This window comes from Myotis myotis, unplaced genomic scaffold, assembly GCF_014108235.1.
Source record: "Myotis myotis isolate mMyoMyo1 unplaced genomic scaffold, mMyoMyo1.p scaffold_m19_p_3, whole genome shotgun sequence".
In the NCBI taxonomy this organism is placed as follows: domain Eukaryota; kingdom Metazoa; phylum Chordata; class Mammalia; order Chiroptera; family Vespertilionidae; genus Myotis; species Myotis myotis.
This window is the reverse complement of record NW_023416335.1, coordinates 158,145,318-158,164,791: the sequence shown is the minus strand read 5'-3', so window position 1 is coordinate 158,164,791 and position 19,474 is coordinate 158,145,318. Positions and strand designations below refer to the sequence as shown.

Sequence of the window (19,474 nt, the reverse complement as noted above, 5' to 3'; positions counted from 1 at the left end):
GGAAAGGCATCCAGCTGCCCTTCTTCCCCCCAACCACAGGAATGGAGGCGGGACACAGGGCCAGTAGGAGCAATAGGATTTTAATAAACAGAACCCATCCTAAAGCCATGACTACGACAGTTGTACTTGCACCAAAACAGCATAGAAAACCAGGATGTGGTGGGAGAGGGCTCGAAGCAGGTTGGGGAGGACATGATTCGGGCTGGAGGATGCAGGGTGCATCAATCTGTGGGGACAGCATTGTGCTTTAGCCCAGGGAGGAGGGGAAGGGATGGGGCAATGCACTGAGGTCCCCCCTTTTTCCTGCTGCCCTCAGCACCCTGGGATACAGGCATCTGGGCAGCTCTGCCCGTTATTGCTGACCACCAGCATTAAAACCCCCGACCCCAACGCTAGCACCACAGGTGGATCCAAGGCAGGGAGAAGGGCAGGAAGGGGAACATTGCTTAGAGAAAGATTCCACTAGAATCCAGTGAATTGTGCTCAGTTCTCTTTACTTCCTACAACCGAGTACATGGGTCACAGGGTGGAGGGCACAACAGGACATGGAACATGCCCCTCCGTGCTCCCAACACACCCCTGCACACAGGATGGTGGTGTCTGCAGCATCACAGGTCATGCAGGGCACAAGGAAGGGGAGGATCACACACACATAGACGTCCGCAGCGAGTACCAGACAGAGAACACCCCTGGATATACACAGCTGTACACAGGGAACCCCAGGTCCCCACCCAACCCTCTCCCCTGTCTTGCCGTCCCCCCGGCAGGAGGAACTGTATTGCTTTGAGAGAGCCACCCTGGGGGCCACTCTGCCAGGCACCCTCCCTCCCACCCAACCCCGTTTTGGCACATCTGCGAGACACACAGCAGCGAGAGTAGGCACCCTCCCTCCCAGGCTTCTGTGGCTTGGAGTTGAGGAAGGGGAGAGGAGACTTCATCCTCCACCTTTCCCCTAGCCCTTCCCAACCCCTACCAAGCCCACTCCAGCCAGAACCCACCCCCACCCCCAAACGCACACATACAAAGCTGAGCTACCCAGGAATACAGGGAACAAGGAGATTGTCCGGGATGGGAGCAGAGGCAGTGGGCGAGAAAGGACTGGAAGCAGAGACCCCACCTGGTGTGGGGGTAAGACTGGCACAACAGCTACTTTAGTGCAATTGGAGAGGGTGCCCACGGTGAGGGATGGACATGGGGGGGGAAGGCTCTCCCCAACTTCCCTGGGCGCAAAGCCAGGCTCCCCAGGGAAGGGGCCTAGCAGGAGTGAGCATGGGCCAAGGGTGGATCCTCTCGTCACCCGCCGCCCTCTGCCCTCCCGGATGCAGTGACAGTGTCCCCCTCACACCTAAGTGGGCAACAGCAGCCTCAGAGTCAGTACCTTCAAGTAATTCATAGAGCAGACCCTCCCCACCCCAGCTTCCTCCCATCTCTGGGATTTGGTCGCTTCTCTAGGGGTTGGGTTGGGAGGAGGGAGTCCTCAAAACAGACCCTTCCTTCTCCACCTCCCTCTTCCCAGACCACTGGGCTTGGTCCTCAAAGACTCCTCACCTCCGCCCTTGCCCAGCATGGGTCAAGGTGCGGGGGACGAGCCACCATGATCAGGGGAAGGGCTGCTTTGCTCCTTCTCCCTCCTTCTTACAAGGTAGGGTTCAAACTAGGCAGGATGGGGCCCCACAGGGGTTTGCCCCGGAGGGGGTTTCTGGGCGAGGGTCTGTAAGGCTATTTTCCTTTGCGGTGGGAAGGGGAGGCAGGGGATGAACACTGGGTATGGGGAGAGGGTGAGGAATGGTGGAGAGGGAAGGAGGAAGGGGCCTCCCTGCTGGAGCACAGTCACTGGAGTCCTTCAAACGAAAAAACACGCATGTGCACAAGATCCACAGTGGGCCTGCTCCCAGCCCCTCCAGCCTGGCTCCACCCCACCTCTCAGGGCCCCTTCTAAGACCCCAGAGAAGGTTTTGGGGGTACAGCTGTAGAACCGTTCACTCTGGCCCTACACTCCGGTGCCCCCAGCCTCTTCTCCCCTTCTAGGTCCAGGGAGGAAGAAGGTGCTCAGGTGGGCAGACAGCGGTGGAAACAGTATTGAGTTTTCCTTTGGTTACATATTGAAGGCAAAGGTGAGCTGGACTTACAGTCAAAACGGATAGGGATGAGGAAGGAGGAGGGGCCATGGCTGGGGCTGGAGAGGGGGTAGGCCCTCCCAGCCCCTCCACCCCAAGGAACACGTCTAAGTGGGGTGGCCGTCCCTCAGTCTCATCTCTCCCACCCCCCACAGCACCAAACAAAAGGAGAAGCCCCCTCCCCCAGGGGCTGCTCCCCACCCCAACCTGGGCTGTACATTCAGTGGTTTTCAGCAGTCCTATGGCTCAGGGGCCAGGGTTGGGGGAGGTGGCCCGTCAGTCTCAGCTGGACAGTGGCAGTGACCTGGGTCTGTTGGTCCATCCTGGGACCCACAGTTTGTGCCATTTGCTTTTCTGAAGGATAGTACACAACCCTACCAAAGCCACCGCCCAATCAGACATATCCCCACAAAATCAGAAACTAAAAACTGGCTCTTTTCATCTCGCCCTCTGATTTACACGTCTGTTTCCCTGTCTCCTATGTAGCCCTAGCTCTGTCTCCTTTGCTGGGACCTGGGGCTGCTCCCAGGATCCTCACTTAAAATAGGCCTTTTCTCAAAAGTGCTTATTACTTGAAGCAAGTGCTTTAGCTGCGGTGGGGAGGGGAGGGGAGAGGGCAGGTGAAGGGAAGGAGAGGTTTCTTCCCCACCTACCCCCTCAAGACTGGGGGGCATTCTGCCTGTTTTTCACTTCTCCACACCCGTTTAAGTCAAAGAGGTTTAAAAAAAAAAATCTTAACATTAAAATAAATATGCAGTGGCCATGAGAATGGTCAAAATGCTTCAAAAAACACAAGGGACTGGAGAACCTGGGGTGGGGTTTCCTTTGGCATAGGAGAGGCTGCTTGTCCTCCAGGCCTCACAGCCGCGTGAGGACGAGGATGCCCCACATGCCCAGCACTGCTGACGGTGTGCTGACGGGGCAGCCGGGAGCAGCCACCAGAAATCTCCTCCAGCAAAACCATGGGGCTCCTGACAAACACTCTGACGCTTCCTGTCATCACCGAACGCTGATAAAGGAGAACACGACCGATACCCCGAGAGTCTTCTCTGGAGAACCCGGTTCCCTTCTCCCCCGCCCCCACCACCTAATTCCCAGCACCAAAATGAGAGGGAGGGGATGGAATGGGAAGATTTCAGGAGAGAGAATTAAAGTTAGGGGCAAGCTCTGCAGATCCAGCAGGGTGGGGGGCTGCAGCCCTTAAGAGAGGTCACATTGATTGTCGTATAGGGGAGGACGGGGTGTAAAAGGAGGTGGGCAAGAGGGGCGTCGCAAGGCCCTTTGGCTTTGAAAACAAAAATAAAAACTAAAAGCTGCACAATCCTTCTCACCAATAATGGTTATTTGGAAGCTTTGAAATGGTTTAGGAACTGAGGGGTGGGGGAAGCAAGACAGAGGATAAAAGAAACGAAAAGAATAAGGACTTGGATAAACACCCCAGGCATCAGGGAACCAGCATGAGGTATGGTTAAGGGTATCTGTGAGGGAGGGAGGGGCCCTGGGATGCTCCCTCTCCCCTCAGCCCACCCTTGGCAAGGGTAGCAAGATTTGCAGGGGCTACAACTGGAATCAGGTAAGATGGTGAATAAAGCAAGCATGAGAGAGGGGCAGGAGAATGAGGGGTCCCCTGGCAGGGGGAGACCCTCTACTGTGTAAACGAAGCCCATCCAGTTCTCAGGGGACAATACTGATGGCAGCCAAACTGGGCAAGGACGCACTGTGGGCACGGAGGGGGCATGACCTCTATTCAAGTTCTGTGTCTTGGCCCCTGGCTGAGGTATTGAGTGTGAGGAAGGGAACAATGGGCTGTGGGAAAGGGTCCAACTGTCCAGGAGGCTTAGCTAGGAGATGGACGGACAGGGCGTTTGAAGGGACCAGGGCCAAATTCAATGCTACATTTAGAGAAGAAACTGCCCCCTCCTCATCTAGCCCAGTTTGGCTTTTAGGGTGCAGCTTTGAGGAATCTTCTCAGTGCAGCCCCGAGCTCAAACCCCTCTCCCTGCTGCTGGGAGGCAAAGCCCTCGCCTCGGTCTCTGTTGTTCTCCTTAGATCAGAGCTTCATCCTCACTGGGAGGGGAAGCCTGGTCCCGAGCAGCCACGGTCCCTAGTCTGCCCTGCCCCTCCCACCATCTTTGGCTTCAGATCAGGAGTGACTGGGGGCCGTGGGTGCTCGTGGACATGTGGAAGGTGGTAGCAGACAGGAGCAGAGGACTATAGGATGGGGGCGCAGGAGGAAGAGCACAGCCCCTCCCTCCGCACACATGCAAACACATGCCTGAAACACATAGGACATACGAGGGCTGTGGTTTTGAAATGGGCAGGAAATTAATTTGTTTCTTTCCCTAAAGGATAAAATGCTTACTTAAAAATTCATGACAAGCCTCAAAGTTAAGAGAGAGGAGAGCCGGGGAGGGAACGGCCAGGGGCTCTGGCCTCCCAACAGAAGTGAAAAGAAGAAGCGGGTTAAAGTGCGTGGCTGGGGCCAGGCCAGCAGGGAGGGGAGCGGGGGAGTAGGCTGTGGGGGCAGAACCAGCCCTTGATTTGCATATGAGGGGCCAGGGGAGAGTGCAGGATGGGGGCCCAGGTACAGTAGTTGCTGCTTCAAGTGTTTTGCATTTGAACTTTAGGGGGATGGGATACAGAAATGGGGAAAAGCTCCAGGCCCCAGTGCTAAATACCCTCCCCCCTTGTCCACTAGCTGCCCCTGAAGGGGGAGGGATGCCCCCAGAGTGCTCACACAGTACCAGAGATTAAGGCTTCTCACTGCTGCGGGGATGGAGGAGCCGGCCGAGCAGGGAGGCAGTGATGGGAATGGAAGAAGAGGAAGGGATCTGCCTGGCAGGAGGGGCGGGGGGCACAGAGAGGAGAATCTGGGGGAAGAGTTGGGGTCGCTGGCAGCAGAAAGAGGAAACTGAGAGGTGGGGTAACGAGAGGGGGAGCCAGGCATTTAGCAATCATTTTGGGACACTTGGCAGAAGGGGCTGCCCTGGGGGTACCAAGGGCCTGGGGTGCTCCCTGTCAGTCCCAGACCCCTGCCAGGCCAGGATGGTATGGCAAAGGGGTGAGCAGCTGCTCCCCAGTGCTTTTCTCCCCCCTCCAACCCCCAACTCAGTCGTGTTCTCCTTTAAAGTGCCCTAAATGTATAGACTTTTTCTAAATAAATAGAATAAGATATCAAGCCACCGGCAGGGAGAGGGACACTGGAGAGGGGCTACTCAGAGTAGCAGCCATCTAAGCCAATGGCGCCGTGCCGCTCCTGGCTGTAGGGGCAGGAGGCCCCGTGGGGCAGGGCCCCGCAGCCACCCACCGTCTTGACTGCTGCAATGCTGCAGTTCTTGAGCAGGCTGAAGCTGAAAGGACTGACGGCGTCCTTGGGTGGGAAAGGCTTCATGGTGGAAAGGATCAAGGCCAGGCAGTCCGCCACATCTTTGTTGGGGGCACAAGCCAGTGCTGGGGTGTGACCTGCAGGCAAGGGTAAGAACTAAGGCATAGAGTCCTGTATCTCTGGGCCCCCATTCCTCCTCTCCTGGCCCTGAGCGCTCTTATCTGTGGAGCGAACCGAGGCAGGCAAGCACTCAGTATGGCCAGGGGTCAAGGGCCATGAGGGTCACAGGAAGCTGACAGGTAGGCTGTGGAAGTGTGGAGCTAAAGGTGGAGCATGGGGGACAGGAGGCTGAAGGATGGGGGGGCGGTCTTCCTGAGGACCCTGCTGGCTCTACCTAGGTCCAACAGATTTCCCTCAGAGACTAGCACGCTGGTGCGTGGGACAAAAAGCCAGTTTATAGCAAATTTAAGAGGTCACCTCCTGAAGAGTGTCCCTGACCCCAAACCCAGGAAAGGTGGGGGGCTCCACTCACCTTCTTCATCCACAGCCAGCACTGTGGCCCCACGACTCAGCAGGGCCTGCACCACAGAAGCTAGACCGTTCCGGGCAGCGATGTGGAGTGGCCTGGAGGAAAGGAAAGAGGAGCATGAGGCAGTGGGGTGCAAGCTGCCCTGCCAGCCCGGCCTGAGCAGCAGGGCGCTGAGCAAACACTGTGAGTGCCAGAGAGCCCTGGAATGCAGGGGGCTCCTTCTTCCCCACCTGCCCCCCGCGCCAGGAGCCCCTTCCCCGGCACTCACATCTGCAGCGCACTGTTGGTAGCATTGATAAGGCCAAGGTCTTGGGTTTCTGCCAGGATCATGAGGGCACATTTCTCATGGCCCTGAGGGAGAGGAACAGAGTGCAGACTGTGAAGTGGAAGCATGACAGGCCACAGAGGGGGAGAAGGGGAGTGTGGCAGTGGGACAAAGAGCTGCCCCACCGTCTGACAGGCTAGCTGATTCTGACTTCCACGCCAGTCCTCGCCCCATCAAGCCACCCAGCCCCTTCACATGCCCTGCCCTCTGCAGCCTCACCACCACCCTCCAGGCAGTACCTTGCTACAAGCCAAGTGGAGGGCAGTGTTCTTGTTCTCATCCAGCACAGTTAGGTCCGCCTTCCCTCGATACAGCAGAAATTCTACAACAGAAAGGGGACCGAGCGGGACTGATGCCTCCCCCAGAGCAGCAGCCATCCCGGCTCTCCACCCTCCTATCTGCATATATTGTGCCTCACATCTGCAGAGGGTGAAACACCAAGACATGCCTCCTGCTTCCTGAACCCCACAGGCAGGGCTGACCCATCTTGCAGAAACCCCAGGGGAGCGCCTCCCTTGCGGAAACACACCCACAGCAGCAGTCTGCCCGTTCTCAGCCGCCGTCATGAGCGCGGTGCGGCCAGTGTGGTCAGTGGCATCCACCTCAGCCTCATGCTGCAGCAGCATCCGGAGCCCAGAGACGTTGTCCGCGAAGGCAGCGGCGTGAAGAGGGGTCCTGCGGGCGGGGGTCCGGGCACAGTGAGAAAGGAAAGGCTCCTCCACCTGAGGGGCTTCTCCCCAGGCCTTCGCCACTCACTCACCGTCCTTTGGCATCTCGGCTGTTCACAATCTTGGCACCCAGAGCTCCCAGCAGCATCTCCGTGGTGCTGTCCTGGTTATTAATTCTGGGGGGAGAGGAAGGCTCAGCAGGAGGGGCAAGAGACGCAAACTCCTGTCCGAAGCCGGGGTCAGGGACCCTTGGGAAGAGCTGAGGCAGAGGAAGGGACTTACACTGCACAGTGCAAAGGAGTGAAGGGGTTTCCTTCCAGGTATTGAAATGGGCTGTGTTCAAGTAACAACTCCAGACAATCTTCATGTCCTAGGCATGAGGAAGGGAGAGGAGTGATGGACAGAGATAACACCAGGGTTCCCACATCTGTCCTCTCCCATCTCCTGACACTCCATTCTACCTCCAGAACCAGATCAACCCAGGTCCCTCCCTCCACCCCCTTGTCCTGCGTCTCTGTGCACACTCCTGAGCCTGCAAAGCCCCCAGGCCCATACCAGTGTAGGAGGCCCAGTGCATGGGCGAGTATCCGCTGTAATCCACTCCGGCGTCCAGGGGGTCTGTGGAAAGGGCAGCCTGCAGCAGGGTCCGCAGGACCGCAGTGTGGCCACAGGCAGAGGCCAGGTGGATGGGCGTGCGGCCCTTGAAGTCTCGGCACAGCACAAACGCGTCGTGGTCCAGCAGGGCAGCCAGGCAGTCCTCACAGCCAGTCACTGCCTGGGGTGGGGAGTGCAGTTGAGGAGCCACTCCCTTTCCAATGACCAGTCACTGGGGCTGGCCCAGGAGTGAGAGCCACCTCCAGAGCTCCAATCATAGTCTTTTTTTTTTAATTGGGGTGACATTGGTTAATGAAATAATACAGGTTTCAGGTATACAATTTTACAAACACATCATCTGTATGTCTTGTGTGGTTACCACCCCATCCAATCCTAGCCTTTACAACAGTGACTCCAAGTGTTAGTGATCAGCAGCTGCTTCCTTTACTCTCTAAGCCAGTGGTTCTCAACCTTGGCTGCACATTAGAATCACCTGGGAATCTTTTTAAAATCCTGATTTCTGGGCCTCATTCTCCAGAAATTCTATTTCTTTATTATGGGGTGGGACCACAACATTAGTAACAAAGAAACAGAATTTCCGGAGGATGGGGCCCAGAAATCAGGATTTTAAAAGGACTCCCAGGTGATTCTAATGTGCAGCCAAGGTTGAGAACCACTGCTCTAAGCCAACATATAATAAGGATGGCAAGAGTGAATTCTGGCACTCTGGAACGGGAGACAGATGCGGAGTACGGAGACTAGGGGAATCAAACAATCCTGGGGGACAAGGAGGCAGCTTTAGGACATGTGATGGTGGAGAAGGACTGGGTAATGGCATCTTCATCCGATGGGACAGGGCCAGCAGGGTATCCTGGGGCAGAGCCTGGCTGGTGAGCAGGTGGCTGTATGTGATTACAAAGCAAGGTGATCCAGGGGATCAGCTGCGGATGCCAAGTACTCATCCCGGAGCGAACACAGTGAAGCCCAGGAAGACTCGGCACAAAGTCCTGGCCCACCTGCCCGACGACCTGATGTCCGACTGCTGGCGGGCCCTGTGCTCCTCACCCAGGCCCGTCTATGAGCAGCCCCACCCAGGGCTCACTTACCCCACGGTGGAGGGCGGTGCAGCCCCGGAGGTCAGCAGCATCAGCTGTGGATCCTTTCTCTAGCAGCAGGTGTACACAGTCCACATGGCCATTCATGATGGCCAGCATCAGTGGGGTTCTACAGAGGGGGCAGGAGAAGGGTGAGGGCCCAGCAGTGATGGGAAAACCTGCACACCACCCCTGGCCCACACTCACTGTCCATAGGCATCCATGACATCTGTGATGTCAGCTCGTTCCCCACTGTCGATCAGCAAGTGCAGGGAGTCAGTGTGACCAGAGGCAGCTAGGAGGAAAGGGGGCCTGTGTCAGGGCATGGCCCGGGGGAAGGAGGCCAGGGCAGGGCTCAAGGGGTAGGGGGATAGGAAGCTACAATTCAGTATATGACGTTTCCATCCTCCTCACCCGACTCCACTCCCAACCCCAATCCCATTCAGGAGGGATGGTGGGCCGGCCTCCAAGGGGAGGGAGCAACCTAAGGGGCACACGAACCAGCAGCATGCAGGGGTGTCCACTTGCGCTTGCGCTCCTTGATGAGGGCAGAGGCGCCGTGGGCTGTAAGCACCTCCACACACTCAGTAGAGCCTCGCTCAGTGGCCAGAAAGAGTGCGGTCCGGCCCTTGTGGTCCCTCACGTCCAGATTCACCAGCGTCTCGGCCAGCGTCTTCAGGGCTTCACAGTGACCATTGTAGGCCTGGAGGGTGTGGGCAACCCATGGGTACAGCTCAGGACACGGCCTCCTTCTGCTCTTGGGGCCCATGGAGACCCCAACCAGCATTTCCCCCACTAGCCCCTCCGGATGCTCTCCCCTCTCCAGGCCGCAGCCTGCTTGCCACAGCTTCTCAAGAAGACAGGGCAAGGGCAGTGCACCGTGTGCCCCTGCGCGTGGGCCAGGTGAGGACAGGCGGGCAGGAAAGGCTGGGACTCACAGCTAAGTGCAAAGGGCTGACTGGAATGGTGCTCTCCACATCCTCCAGGCAGTTAAAAGACATTTCTAAGAGCTGCAATGGCAGGAGAGCAGGTGCTAAGGTTTTGGAAATCCCAAGATATTAGCCCTGTCCCCACCAACAGTAATCCCCTGAGCCCCTGACCTAGAGACCACATCTGATTCAGTCACCCCTTGGTTTCAGAGCCCACAAACACAAAGGTGCCCTATCCAGGCCGGATCCCAACGTACCAGTTCGAGGTTCTGTCTGTTGCCATAGGCGGCTGCATAGTGCACGGCTGTGTAGCCCTGCCTGTCCCGCAGGGAGGGGTCTGCACCGTTATCCAGTAAGAACTCCAGACAGCTGGGGGCAGGAGTAGACTGTGAGGTGGGGACAGGCCCAGCCCAGGAGGGCACAGTTCTGGGAGAGGTAGGAGGGGAAGGGAGCCCCTCCCAGCCTAGCTGGCCAGCACCCAGGTGTGCCGTCTCCTGCCCATTCTACTCCAGCTCCAGACCTGCCCCTCCTTCAGGTCTGCCCTAAACCACTTTGGCTTCAACACCCTCCTAGGGAACCGAGACACAGTACCAGCTATCAGCATTCCGCTGACTGACGCTCTCCCACCTCCGGGCACGCTGACCCTACTTTAAATGCCCTCTCCTCCCAGCCCAGCTGGTCTACTCCTCTCAGTCCTGGCCCAGCACCCTCTCCCCTGTGAGGCCGTCCCCACCTTTCCGGTTAGTGCCGCCTCCTCTGTACTCCCTTGGCACCCCTCGCGTTGCTTAGTAGTCGTACTAGTGATAATACTTAGCACTCACTCGGTGTCACACTGTTCTAAGCACTTCCTGTGCATTAAATAGCTTAATCCTCAAAATGACCCTAGGAGGTAGATACTAGCCTTATCCGTCCTAAGGCTGAGGAAGCTGAGGTTAAGTTACTTCCCACAGGTCATAAAGCTGAGCCTCTTTGTCAGTATCCGTTAAAAAAGATACGCTTACACCTTTAGAACAGTGTTAGATTTACAGAAAAACTGTGAAGAGCGTAGAGTTCCCATATACTCCGTACCAACTCCCCCTACTACTAACATCTCACATCAGAATGTGTAAGTGTCCTTTCATTTATCTTTTTCAACAGATTTTTAGCTGTTAGAAAGCAGAAATGTGGGGTAATTTACCCTTTTTCCTTAGTACGTAACACAGTACGTGGTAGCTAGTAAGTCACTACTCAGTTAATGCCTGTGGAGTAAACAGGTGACTCTGTGGGTTGGTGGTCTGACCCTCTCAAGAAGACCGCCTGCTCCTGAGGGAAGAAACTATGCCTCGTACTCTCGTCTTCACCCCGTGCTGGGTCCAGGCCTGAACTCAGAGGCTCCACACACACTGGGCCGAACGCCTGTGGGGGGGACAGAGCTGGCTCCGCGGGGCAGGAACCCCCGGCCTCTCACTACTCACAAGAAGGCCTCCTTCCTGCGGGACTCCTTCAGGGGCTCCTCCTCTTCAGCATCGTGGCTGGCAGGTGAGTGGGGCTCTGCTCTGTGGGACGGAGAGTGAGGAAGTCAGGGGGAGGTTCAGGGAGGTGCGTGGGGTTGAGCAGGCCCAGGTGGGCGCCTCACCTCCTGTAGGTGTCAGAGGCGGCAGCGTAGTGGAGGGGGGAGCAGCCTTTGCAGTCGGCCTCGTTGACGCCTGCCCCAGCAGTCACCAGTGTGACCGCGCACTGGTAGCTGCCGTTGGCGGCTGCGTAGTGCAGTGGAGTCCTGGGGAGAAGTGGAAGAGGCGGGTGGAAGAATCAGGGACAGATCCAAACGCGCTCAGATGCGCGGCCAAGGGCTGCTCTGTCACAATCTCCTTACTTAGTCTCCAGCTCCCCAACCCTCGCTCTATCATTTGTCTCTCTAATCAGACAACCCCTAGGTACACCTGTGCACATTAACACACCTTCCAAATTTGTCTCTCCTCCTCAAGTCAGCTCCACTGCTCAACAGCAAATTAAGACATTCAACATTCCTAAAAGGAAGAAGGATGAGGGTTAAGAGAGTGAAAGCCTCAAGGAGAAGCCACAGGCGCAGGGAGGGGCTGAGGAAGGATGGAACTGCTCCCACTGTGAGGGGCTGAGGAAGAATGGAACTGCTCCCACTGTGAGGGGCAGAGACGTGGGCAGGAAGGGAGCGGCTGGCCCCTGCCCGCCTCTCTTCTCAAGGCCTGGGAGGGGGAAGAACTCACCCTCCAGAAGCAGCAGCATGAAGACAGGTGCGGCCAAGGTTGTCGGGCGTATTGATGTCAAACCCAGCTGAAAGCACGTGCTCATTGCTGAGTGAAGACACAATGCTGTACAGCTGACCTGCAGGGCCAGAACCGCCACAGGTCCCACGTAAGGGCACTGAGCAGAGGGGCAGGCCTCTGCTCCCCAGATACCTGCCCAACTCCCACCTGGCCAGCACATACCTGAGGAAAGAAGCTTACGACAACAGTCAGAGAATCCAAAAAGGACAGCTAAGTGCAGGGGGAACATGTCGTGGATGCCGCGCCTAGGGAGAAGTTGGGGCTCACTCCTCGGTCCAGGAGGGACCAGTTAGACCTCTTCCTGAGACCCACCACCAGCCTAGGAGATGGCGAGCTTCCCTTTAGCAAGCTCCTCTGTGCCTCCGTGTTTGATGGGAGCCACCTGTGCAGCCTGGGGCAGCCTGGAAGTGGGTCTAGGAGCCCTGACTCACCGGGCGGTGTCCGCGCCATTGGTCATGAGGGTGCTGATGAGCAGCTCGTGTCCGTAGCGAGCGGCCACGTGCAGTGGCGTGTTCCCAAATTTGTCAGCACAATCAATCTCGCTGCCTGAGGGGGGTGCATATACATACACTCAGGCCGGCTTAGGCTTCAGGCCACTTCTCCTAGCTAGCTCCCATCCGAGCACTGAGGATGTGCCCGTGCCAGGCAAAGCATTCCACATGTGTCATCTTGTCTGTTAGCCTCAGGGGAGGGGGCAGGCAGAGCAGGGCCATTTCCACTGGTGCCTAGCTCAGAACTCCAGGTGCCATCCTGACTGGAAGACGTGGTGGGAGGCAGAATAAGGAAGGAAAGGGCTTTCTAGAAATGAGTTCTCTGGGGAAAGAGGCGAAGGGAGCAGTCTCCCAAATCCATACCATTCTGGATGAGGATCTGGGAGCGGGTGAAACGGCCGTGGATGGCAGCCATGTGCAGAGGACTTTTGCCTTCTTTGCTCTGTGGAAACATGGTGTGTTTTTTCTTTTTCTTTCCTTTTTTCAGTGCAAAGCATAGAGAATGCCCTGTTCCCCCTTTCAAAGGACACATCCCTGAGGATGGTATAGTCCTATGACACATTCTCAGCCCATATTCTCACAGGTCCCTGGCAAGCTCTGAACAGCCCAGGAAGCAAGTGGACAATTCCCAGAGAGTTATCCAGAGGGAAATATGGTCAGGACCCCAGAGCCAGGCTCCTCTCCCCACTGGTCTCAGCCTCATCCCTTCAGCTACCTGGTAGTTGACATCAGCCCCATTATTGACCAGAAGCTCCAAGCAGAGCGCGCCGTTGGTGGAGACGGCAGCCACGTGCAGTGGCGTGAAGCCCTTGTCATTCGGCTGGTTGACATTGGCTCCTGCGTTCACCAGCTCAATAGCCACAGCATCCTGGCCCAGGTAGCAGGCGATGTGCAAAGCTGTGTTTCCAAAAGCATTGGGCTCGTCGATCTGGATTTCCAGGGGTGAGGGAAAGGGAAGTATCAGTTTAAACAAAGTGGTAGCTGGCACAAACAGCCTAGAGAACCCCGAAATCCAATAACTGCCTCAGCTCCCTCAGATTCCCGACCCTAAAGACCGAGGGCACTATTACTTCAGGTGAGCATTATGCAGGCCCTTCCACCACATCCTCCTTGGCTCCCAAAACCATACCTTCCCATCTCCATAGCACACTCTGACCTCCAACTCCCTGCCCTCAGTCCCCAGCCCCTGTACTCAGCATCCTCACCTCAGCCCCCGTCCGCAGCAGGTACTTCACCACTTCAATCTGGCCACTGGCAGCAGCTGTATGGAGCAGCCCATAGCCCTTGCGGTCCTTGCAGCCAAGGTCTGCTCCCCGGGCCACCAGCAGTTTCAGGACATCCAAATGCCCTGAGAAGAGAGGATGCTTTCAAGCAGGGTTTGCGGAGGGCCTCTCTCTGAGGGCAGCAACCCCCACTCCCTGCCCCAGGAATCTTAATGATCAAATGCCCCCTCTTCCTGTGAATCTTTTCTCACCTAGAAAAGCTGCCCAGTGCAGAGGCTGCCGCTCCTTTTTGTCACAGACGTTCAGGCTGGCTCCCTTATTGAGGAGCAGGTTCACCGTCTGTATCAGGACATGAAACACCTTCAGTGCCAAGTTCATTCCCTCAACCTGCCTAAGAACAGAGACCTCAGCTCCTGAAAAGGCTGAGGCAGCCTAATGGTCTTGGTTCTTTTTAAAATATATATATTTTTATTGATTTCAAAAAGGGAGAGGGAGAGAGATAGAAACATCAATGATGAAAGAGGATCATTAATCAGCTGCCTCCTGCATGCCCCACACTAGGGATCAAGCCCGCAACCCAGGCATGTGCCCCTGACCGGAATCAAACCAGAGACCCTTCAGTCCGCAGGCCAACACTCTATCCACTGAGCCAAGCCAGCTAGGGCATGGTCTTGGTTCTTGAGCGGGACAATCTGGAGCAGCAGTCACCAACCTTTCAGACCTCACGGACCACCGGTTGGCGACCACTGATCTGGAGAACCAGAGGGAACAGAGGAAGCAGGCACTACGAAGGAGTTCCCATACAAACCAGAAGTTTGAGAAATCTCTGCAGGTGATCTGGTGATGGTTCTTTTTGTGTGTTTGTTTGCTTTTCAATTACAGTTTACTTTCAATTTTATTTTGTACTGGTTTCAGGTATACAGCACAGTGGTTAGACAATCATATACTTTATAAAGTGGTCCCCCTGATATTTCCAGTACCCACTTGGCACCATACACAGTTATTACAATATTACTGACTATATTCCCGGTGGTGTACTTCACATCCCCGTGATCTGGTGGTTCCTAAATTCTTGAAAAGTTTTTAAAAACGTGTTGGAAGACATTGACTCTCACATCAGAAAAAGGCATATATACAAACATTTTCCATGTAACCCCAGAGAGTTCATCACCCTCTTGAAGTCCAAGTCAAGGATTTCAGTTCAATATGACCATTCATTCGGCTCATAGAACCATTGGGGCTTCTCCTCCCCAGGGCTGATGGGTAGGAAGGAGAGGGAAGGACTAGGCTAGGCATGGACTGGACATGGTCCTCACCTCCAGGTGCCCGCTATGCACTGCATGGTGCAGGGCACTGCGCCCGCTCCTGTCAGCCACGTTGAGGCTGCTCAACAGGGGTGCCAGCGCCTCAGCACACTTGGTGGCCCGGTTGGCGGCAGCCACATGCAATGGTGTCTGCCACAGCTTGTCCCGGGCATTCACATCTGCTGAGTGTGCCAGCAGCAGCCCCAGCACCTTCTGTTCAGGGGCAGGGATAACAGAGATGACAGAGGGGGGTTAGGAAGTGAAACAATAGGAAATGGAGGGAAGACTAGGTCAGCATGACACAGGTGGCCCCATTCCCCCACATGTCCACAGCATGTCTAGCCTCTCAATGTCTACTTCCCACCTTCTTCTGGATCTCCTTAGAGCTTAAAATCTTCCCTACCTTGCTGATAAAACCAGAGATCCCTTCCTCTTCCTCAAGCCGCCAATATTACTCTCTACCCGACCCTGAACATCTTCACCCACACAGTCACTACCAAGCAAACCCACACACATAGAGGACCCACTCCCCCACTACTTCCCGGAAAGATAAACACTCCTGAGACGTCAGTGCCTAGGTGCCCTCCGTCACCCCGTCCAGAGGCACCAAAATCATTTTCATTACCTAGGAAAGCGAACCCCCCTCACGAGCTGGTTCCCTGCCCCCAGGCTGGCCTGGGTTCCTCTCCAAAACCCAGGCTAACGTGGCCCTCCTAATCACCACCCGCCCCCTTCCCGCTGGCCTCCGTCCCACCCCTTCCCTGGTGGCTCCAGCCAGGGAAGTGACTTAAAATAAGAGAGAGGTCTCCTTTGCACACTCTTCAGGGTTGATGGACTCAACCGGTGAGGCACGTTGGACCCCTGGGCCGTCAACTTTCATACCACTTGAGGCAGGAATGCAGCAGATCGCACCCCGGCCCTCCTCACAAGAAACGTAATCTCAGTGCCCAGAGGGGGAGGGACTCCAAGGTGGCCCCTGGGGGAGGGATGAGTCACTCCGGCCTGGCAGCAGGGCCCCCTGCAGTCTGCCAGCCCCACGCTAAGCTCTGCCCTGACGTCACATCAGCTGGCAACACTCGGCCCCACCTTACCAGCCAGTTCCCGGGGCGCAGGGAGGGGCCGAGGTCCGGTCTTCGCCCATCCCCGGGGTGGACCCGCCTGTCAGGCAGAGGACTGAGGCCCTCCCAGCCTTAACCTGCACCTCTAACCAACGCATCGCCCTGGGAGAGGGGCCCGGAGGGGAGGCCGGTACCTCATTTCGGGAGGCAGCAGCACGATGGAGGGGGGTCAGCCACAGTGTGTCCTTAGCGTTGACGTTAGCACCTGTGGGAGGGACGCTTTAGGGGGGAGGTGGGGACGGGGCGGCAGGGAGGCCGGGATGGGCCGGGAGCTGGAGGGGCTGCAGCCTGGCCTGGACCGGCGTCCGGAGAAGGAGCTGGGATCCGGGGCGGGCGGCTGGCCCCTCCCGAGGCCCCTCCCGCGCCACACCTTCCGGCGCCCGCTCACCTGACATCAGTAGCAACTGGAGGATGGGGACATCGCCGACGTAGGCAGCAGCATGCAGCGGGGTTCGCCGCTCCTGGTCCTGGGGAGGCGGAAAAGAGGAGCGGCTGCGGCGGAGAGACGGAGCCCCGGCCGCTCCCCACGCCCTCTTCCCGCAGGTTCTGCGGACCCGAACCCGACCCCGGGGCCCCGCCGGCGCCGCGGGGGGTGGGCGCGGGGTCCGGCCCGCCGGGCAGCGGTCCCTTCCGAGGGACCCGTGTCCGCGCTGCGAGCCGAACCCTCTCCATCCCCCAAGCGGGCGCCGGCGCCCACCGGCGCGGAAAGCGCTGCGGCGTCATCCGAACGGGGAGCCCGGAGCCCCGCGGGCGGGCGGGCGGGGAGGAGTCGGAACCCGGGGCCGGATGCCCGGCTCGCCCTCCCCCCGACCTGCGCTCACCAGCACGTTGATGTTCTCCTTCTGCGAGAGGAGGGAGCGCACCTCCTCCACATCGCGGCTGAAGATGGCCTGGACCAGGGGCGGCTGCGGGGAGAGCGGCGTCAGGGGCGGGCGCGCGGGCCGGGCGGGGGGCGGGGGCCGCGGGCGGGGGGGCGGCGCGGAGGGGGCCCCCGCCGGGCTCCCGGCTGCAGGGCCCCCTCGCGGCGTCTCCGCCGTCGCCAGGCCCCCAAGGGCACCGACTCGGCGGAGGGGAGCGCGGGGCGGGCGCCCCGGGAGCTCCGGGCTCCGGCCCGGCCTAGGCCGCACATCCCCGGGCTCGCGTGGCGGCGGCGCCCGGCCCCGGAGGGAGGGGGCGGGAAAGGCAAAGGGCTGACCTGGTCCGTGATGCTGAGGATCCCCATGGCCCGGCCCGGGCTCCGTCCGCATCGAGCTCCCGGCGGCGGCGGCGGAGGATCCACCGGGGACACGGGGCGGCCCAGGCGGCGGCTGCGGCGGCGGCTGCGGGGAGAGCGCGGCCCCGCCTACCGGGGGGGGGGGGGCAGGCGAGCGGGAGCCTGCAGCGCCCCCTGGCGGCCATCCTGGGCCCCGCAGGACGCTGGCCGCGCTGCCCCGGCCGGTGGCGCCCCCCGCCCGACCCCGGCGGCTCCCCCTCCTCGCGTGGGGGCTCTCCGACCCCCGGCAGGCCGCGCGGTGCCCTCCGCTCCAGCCCGGCGGCCCCGGCGCCCCATCCTCCGGGCCCCCCGATCCTCCGCACCCCCCGCCCCGGCTCCCCGCCAAGGCTCTAGCAGCAACGCAGACCCTGGCCCTGCGGCGCCCGCCAACCCGAGGCCCCAGCCCACCATGCCCACGGCCTCCTCGGGAGCTAACGCCTCTCGCCAGCGATGGCACACCCCAAACCGCCCCCCAGACTTGGGGAGCAGGGGCGTGGAGATCTGGGGGTTGTATATGGCAATAGCTTCAGAGGAAGGGAAGTCACGTAAATCCACCAGTGGTGACAGGAGTTGCGTAGAGAGGAAGTAGCAAAAGTGCTCAAACTTCAGAGAGAAATCCCAAGGAATCTGCTGCCGCCGAACCCCCACCCCCACCCCAAAGAGGCTGGGAGGGTCTGAAGGCCTCCAAAGCCAACAGAGGGGGCCCTTCTCCACCCCTTAATGGCCACATTGCCAGGGCCAGGCAGGAGGGTGTTGGTTACACTTTCAAAGACGCAAACGTTTCCACCCAGAAAAGGGTGGGGTGCTGCCCCTCCTCCACGGAGAGGCCAGAGAGCAGCCAATCAGGGAAGATCTGGATGCAGGGCAGCCCAGCCCAGACAGGGAAAAAGAGGGAAGAAAAATGGATATTGAAAAATTGGTACAACTTACAAAGGGTAACTAAGGGTCCTGTTCAGAGCTCAGCAACTCAGTAGGTGTGGCCTAAGAAGGGAACACACGCAGGAAGAAGGGTAGCAGTTGGTCTCCTGTCGGGAATAGATATAAAAGCCCTCTCTTGCTCTCCAACAAGCTATGCCCCCTCATTGCTGTCAATATCTCGATTCCACCAGAAAGATACACAAGACACTGGTACCAGTGCTTTTTCCTGGAGAGAAACTGGGAGACAGGGAATGAAAAATAAGAGGAAAATGTATCTATCACTATATACTTTTAAAATACTTTTTTTTTTACCATATTGGAAATAAAATTTACAATATTATGTAAACCTTAGCTCTTCCGGGAAGTCTTCCCTGTTAACACTTCCCTTTTGTTAGGTGCTGTTAACACGTACTTTACCCTGTAGCACTCACATTTAAATTGCACACCTTTGTTGTTCAATTCAGTCTTTGACATACAAGTGCCCAATAGTTTAGAATGGATTCTACATTCCTTGTTAGCTAGTCTTGCTTTCAACACAGGCCTTCACATTGTTTGTTTGTTTGTTTGTTTGTTTGTTTTTCTATGAAAAAGGGATTTTGAGCTCTCTGAAGGCAACAGTAGACATTAAATTATTCTTCATAGCTCTAGCAGAGCAGCACATGGGAACAGGCACTTAATAATTGATGATGAGCTCTAACCGGTTTGGCTCAATAGATAGAGCGTTGGCCTGCGGACTGAAGGGTCCCGGGTTCGATTCCCATCAAGGGCATGTACCTTGGTTGCAGGGACATCCCCAGTAGGAGGTGTGCAGGAGGCAGCTGATCGATGTTTCTCTCTCATCGATGTTTCTAACTCTCTATCCCTCTCCATTCCTCTCTGTAAAAAAAAATCAATAAAATATATATTTTTAAAAAATAATTGATGATGATGATAATGATGAAGATGAGGCTGAAAAAGTAGAAACTGACAGGAGCTGGAGATGAGATGGGTATGGGTGTTGGGACATGCTGACTTGGCTGTTGGATATGAGGGACCTTCCAGGAAGGGCTAAGCTAGGATATGGCCCAGAGGATGGGGAGGAGGGGACTATGTGGCCTGTGTGGCCTGAAATAGCTCTCGGTAACCTGAGGAATTGGCAGTCAGGAGTTGAACTGGAGTCACGTGCCTGGTTCTGGCTCTGAAGTGGAGGTGAACAAGGGAGGTTGCCAGCCAGGTTCTTTGGGCAGCTGGAAGGAGGAGGAAGGGCGAGAAGAGTTATTTTTAATATTATTCAGAGCACAGAAAGAGGATTTCCCAGTAGGGAAA

The 19,474-nt window shown here is 57.3% G+C and overlaps 1 protein-coding gene across 2 annotated transcripts; it reads right to left on the bottom strand.

Moving 5' to 3' along the window:
• Positions 1–84: 84 nt before the first annotated feature.
• On the bottom strand, positions 85–17,336 carry ANKRD52 (ankyrin repeat domain 52). Of its 2 annotated transcripts, XM_036299866.1 has the most exons (28): positions 17,195–17,336; positions 16,821–16,904; positions 16,388–16,466; positions 16,134–16,204; positions 14,894–15,094; positions 13,829–13,916; positions 13,560–13,702; positions 13,070–13,282; positions 12,718–12,796; positions 12,295–12,409; positions 12,026–12,108; positions 11,804–11,921; positions 11,519–11,587; positions 11,197–11,337; positions 11,036–11,116; positions 9,839–9,950; positions 9,591–9,662; positions 9,154–9,355; positions 8,860–8,947; positions 8,665–8,782; positions 7,520–7,739; positions 7,247–7,334; positions 7,057–7,140; positions 6,826–6,971; positions 6,536–6,618; positions 6,240–6,322; positions 5,975–6,066; positions 85–5,579 (listed from the first exon to the last, which is right to left on the bottom strand). In XM_036299866.1, exons 1-28 carry the CDS (start codon positions 17,219–17,221, stop codon positions 5,329–5,331), a joined length of 3,231 nt encoding a protein of 1,076 aa, XP_036155759.1. In that variant the 5' UTR covers positions 17,222–17,336; the 3' UTR covers positions 85–5,328. The 2 variants fall into 2 exon arrangements, 1 of the variants encoding a protein (XP_036155759.1); XR_004966097.1 differs by lacking the exons at positions 85–5,579; positions 5,975–6,066 and having other exon boundaries at positions 6,282–6,322; positions 6,715–6,971.
• Positions 17,337–19,474: the final 2,138 nt, after the last annotated feature.

Excerpts from the sequence above, each read along its gene's own strand:
- ANKRD52 (XM_036299866.1), bottom strand. The coding sequence starts at position 17,221 with ATGGGGATCCTCAGCATCACGGACCAG. Across the intron at positions 16,205-16,387 it reads CCAGTTGCTACTGATGTCAG|GTGCTAACGTCAACGCTAAG; the intron begins GTGAGCGGGCGC and ends TCCCTCCCACAG. Across the intron at positions 15,095-16,133 it reads CTGCTGCCTCCCGAAATGAG|AAGGTGCTGGGGCTGCTGCT; the intron begins GTACCGGCCTCC and ends GCCCCTGAACAG.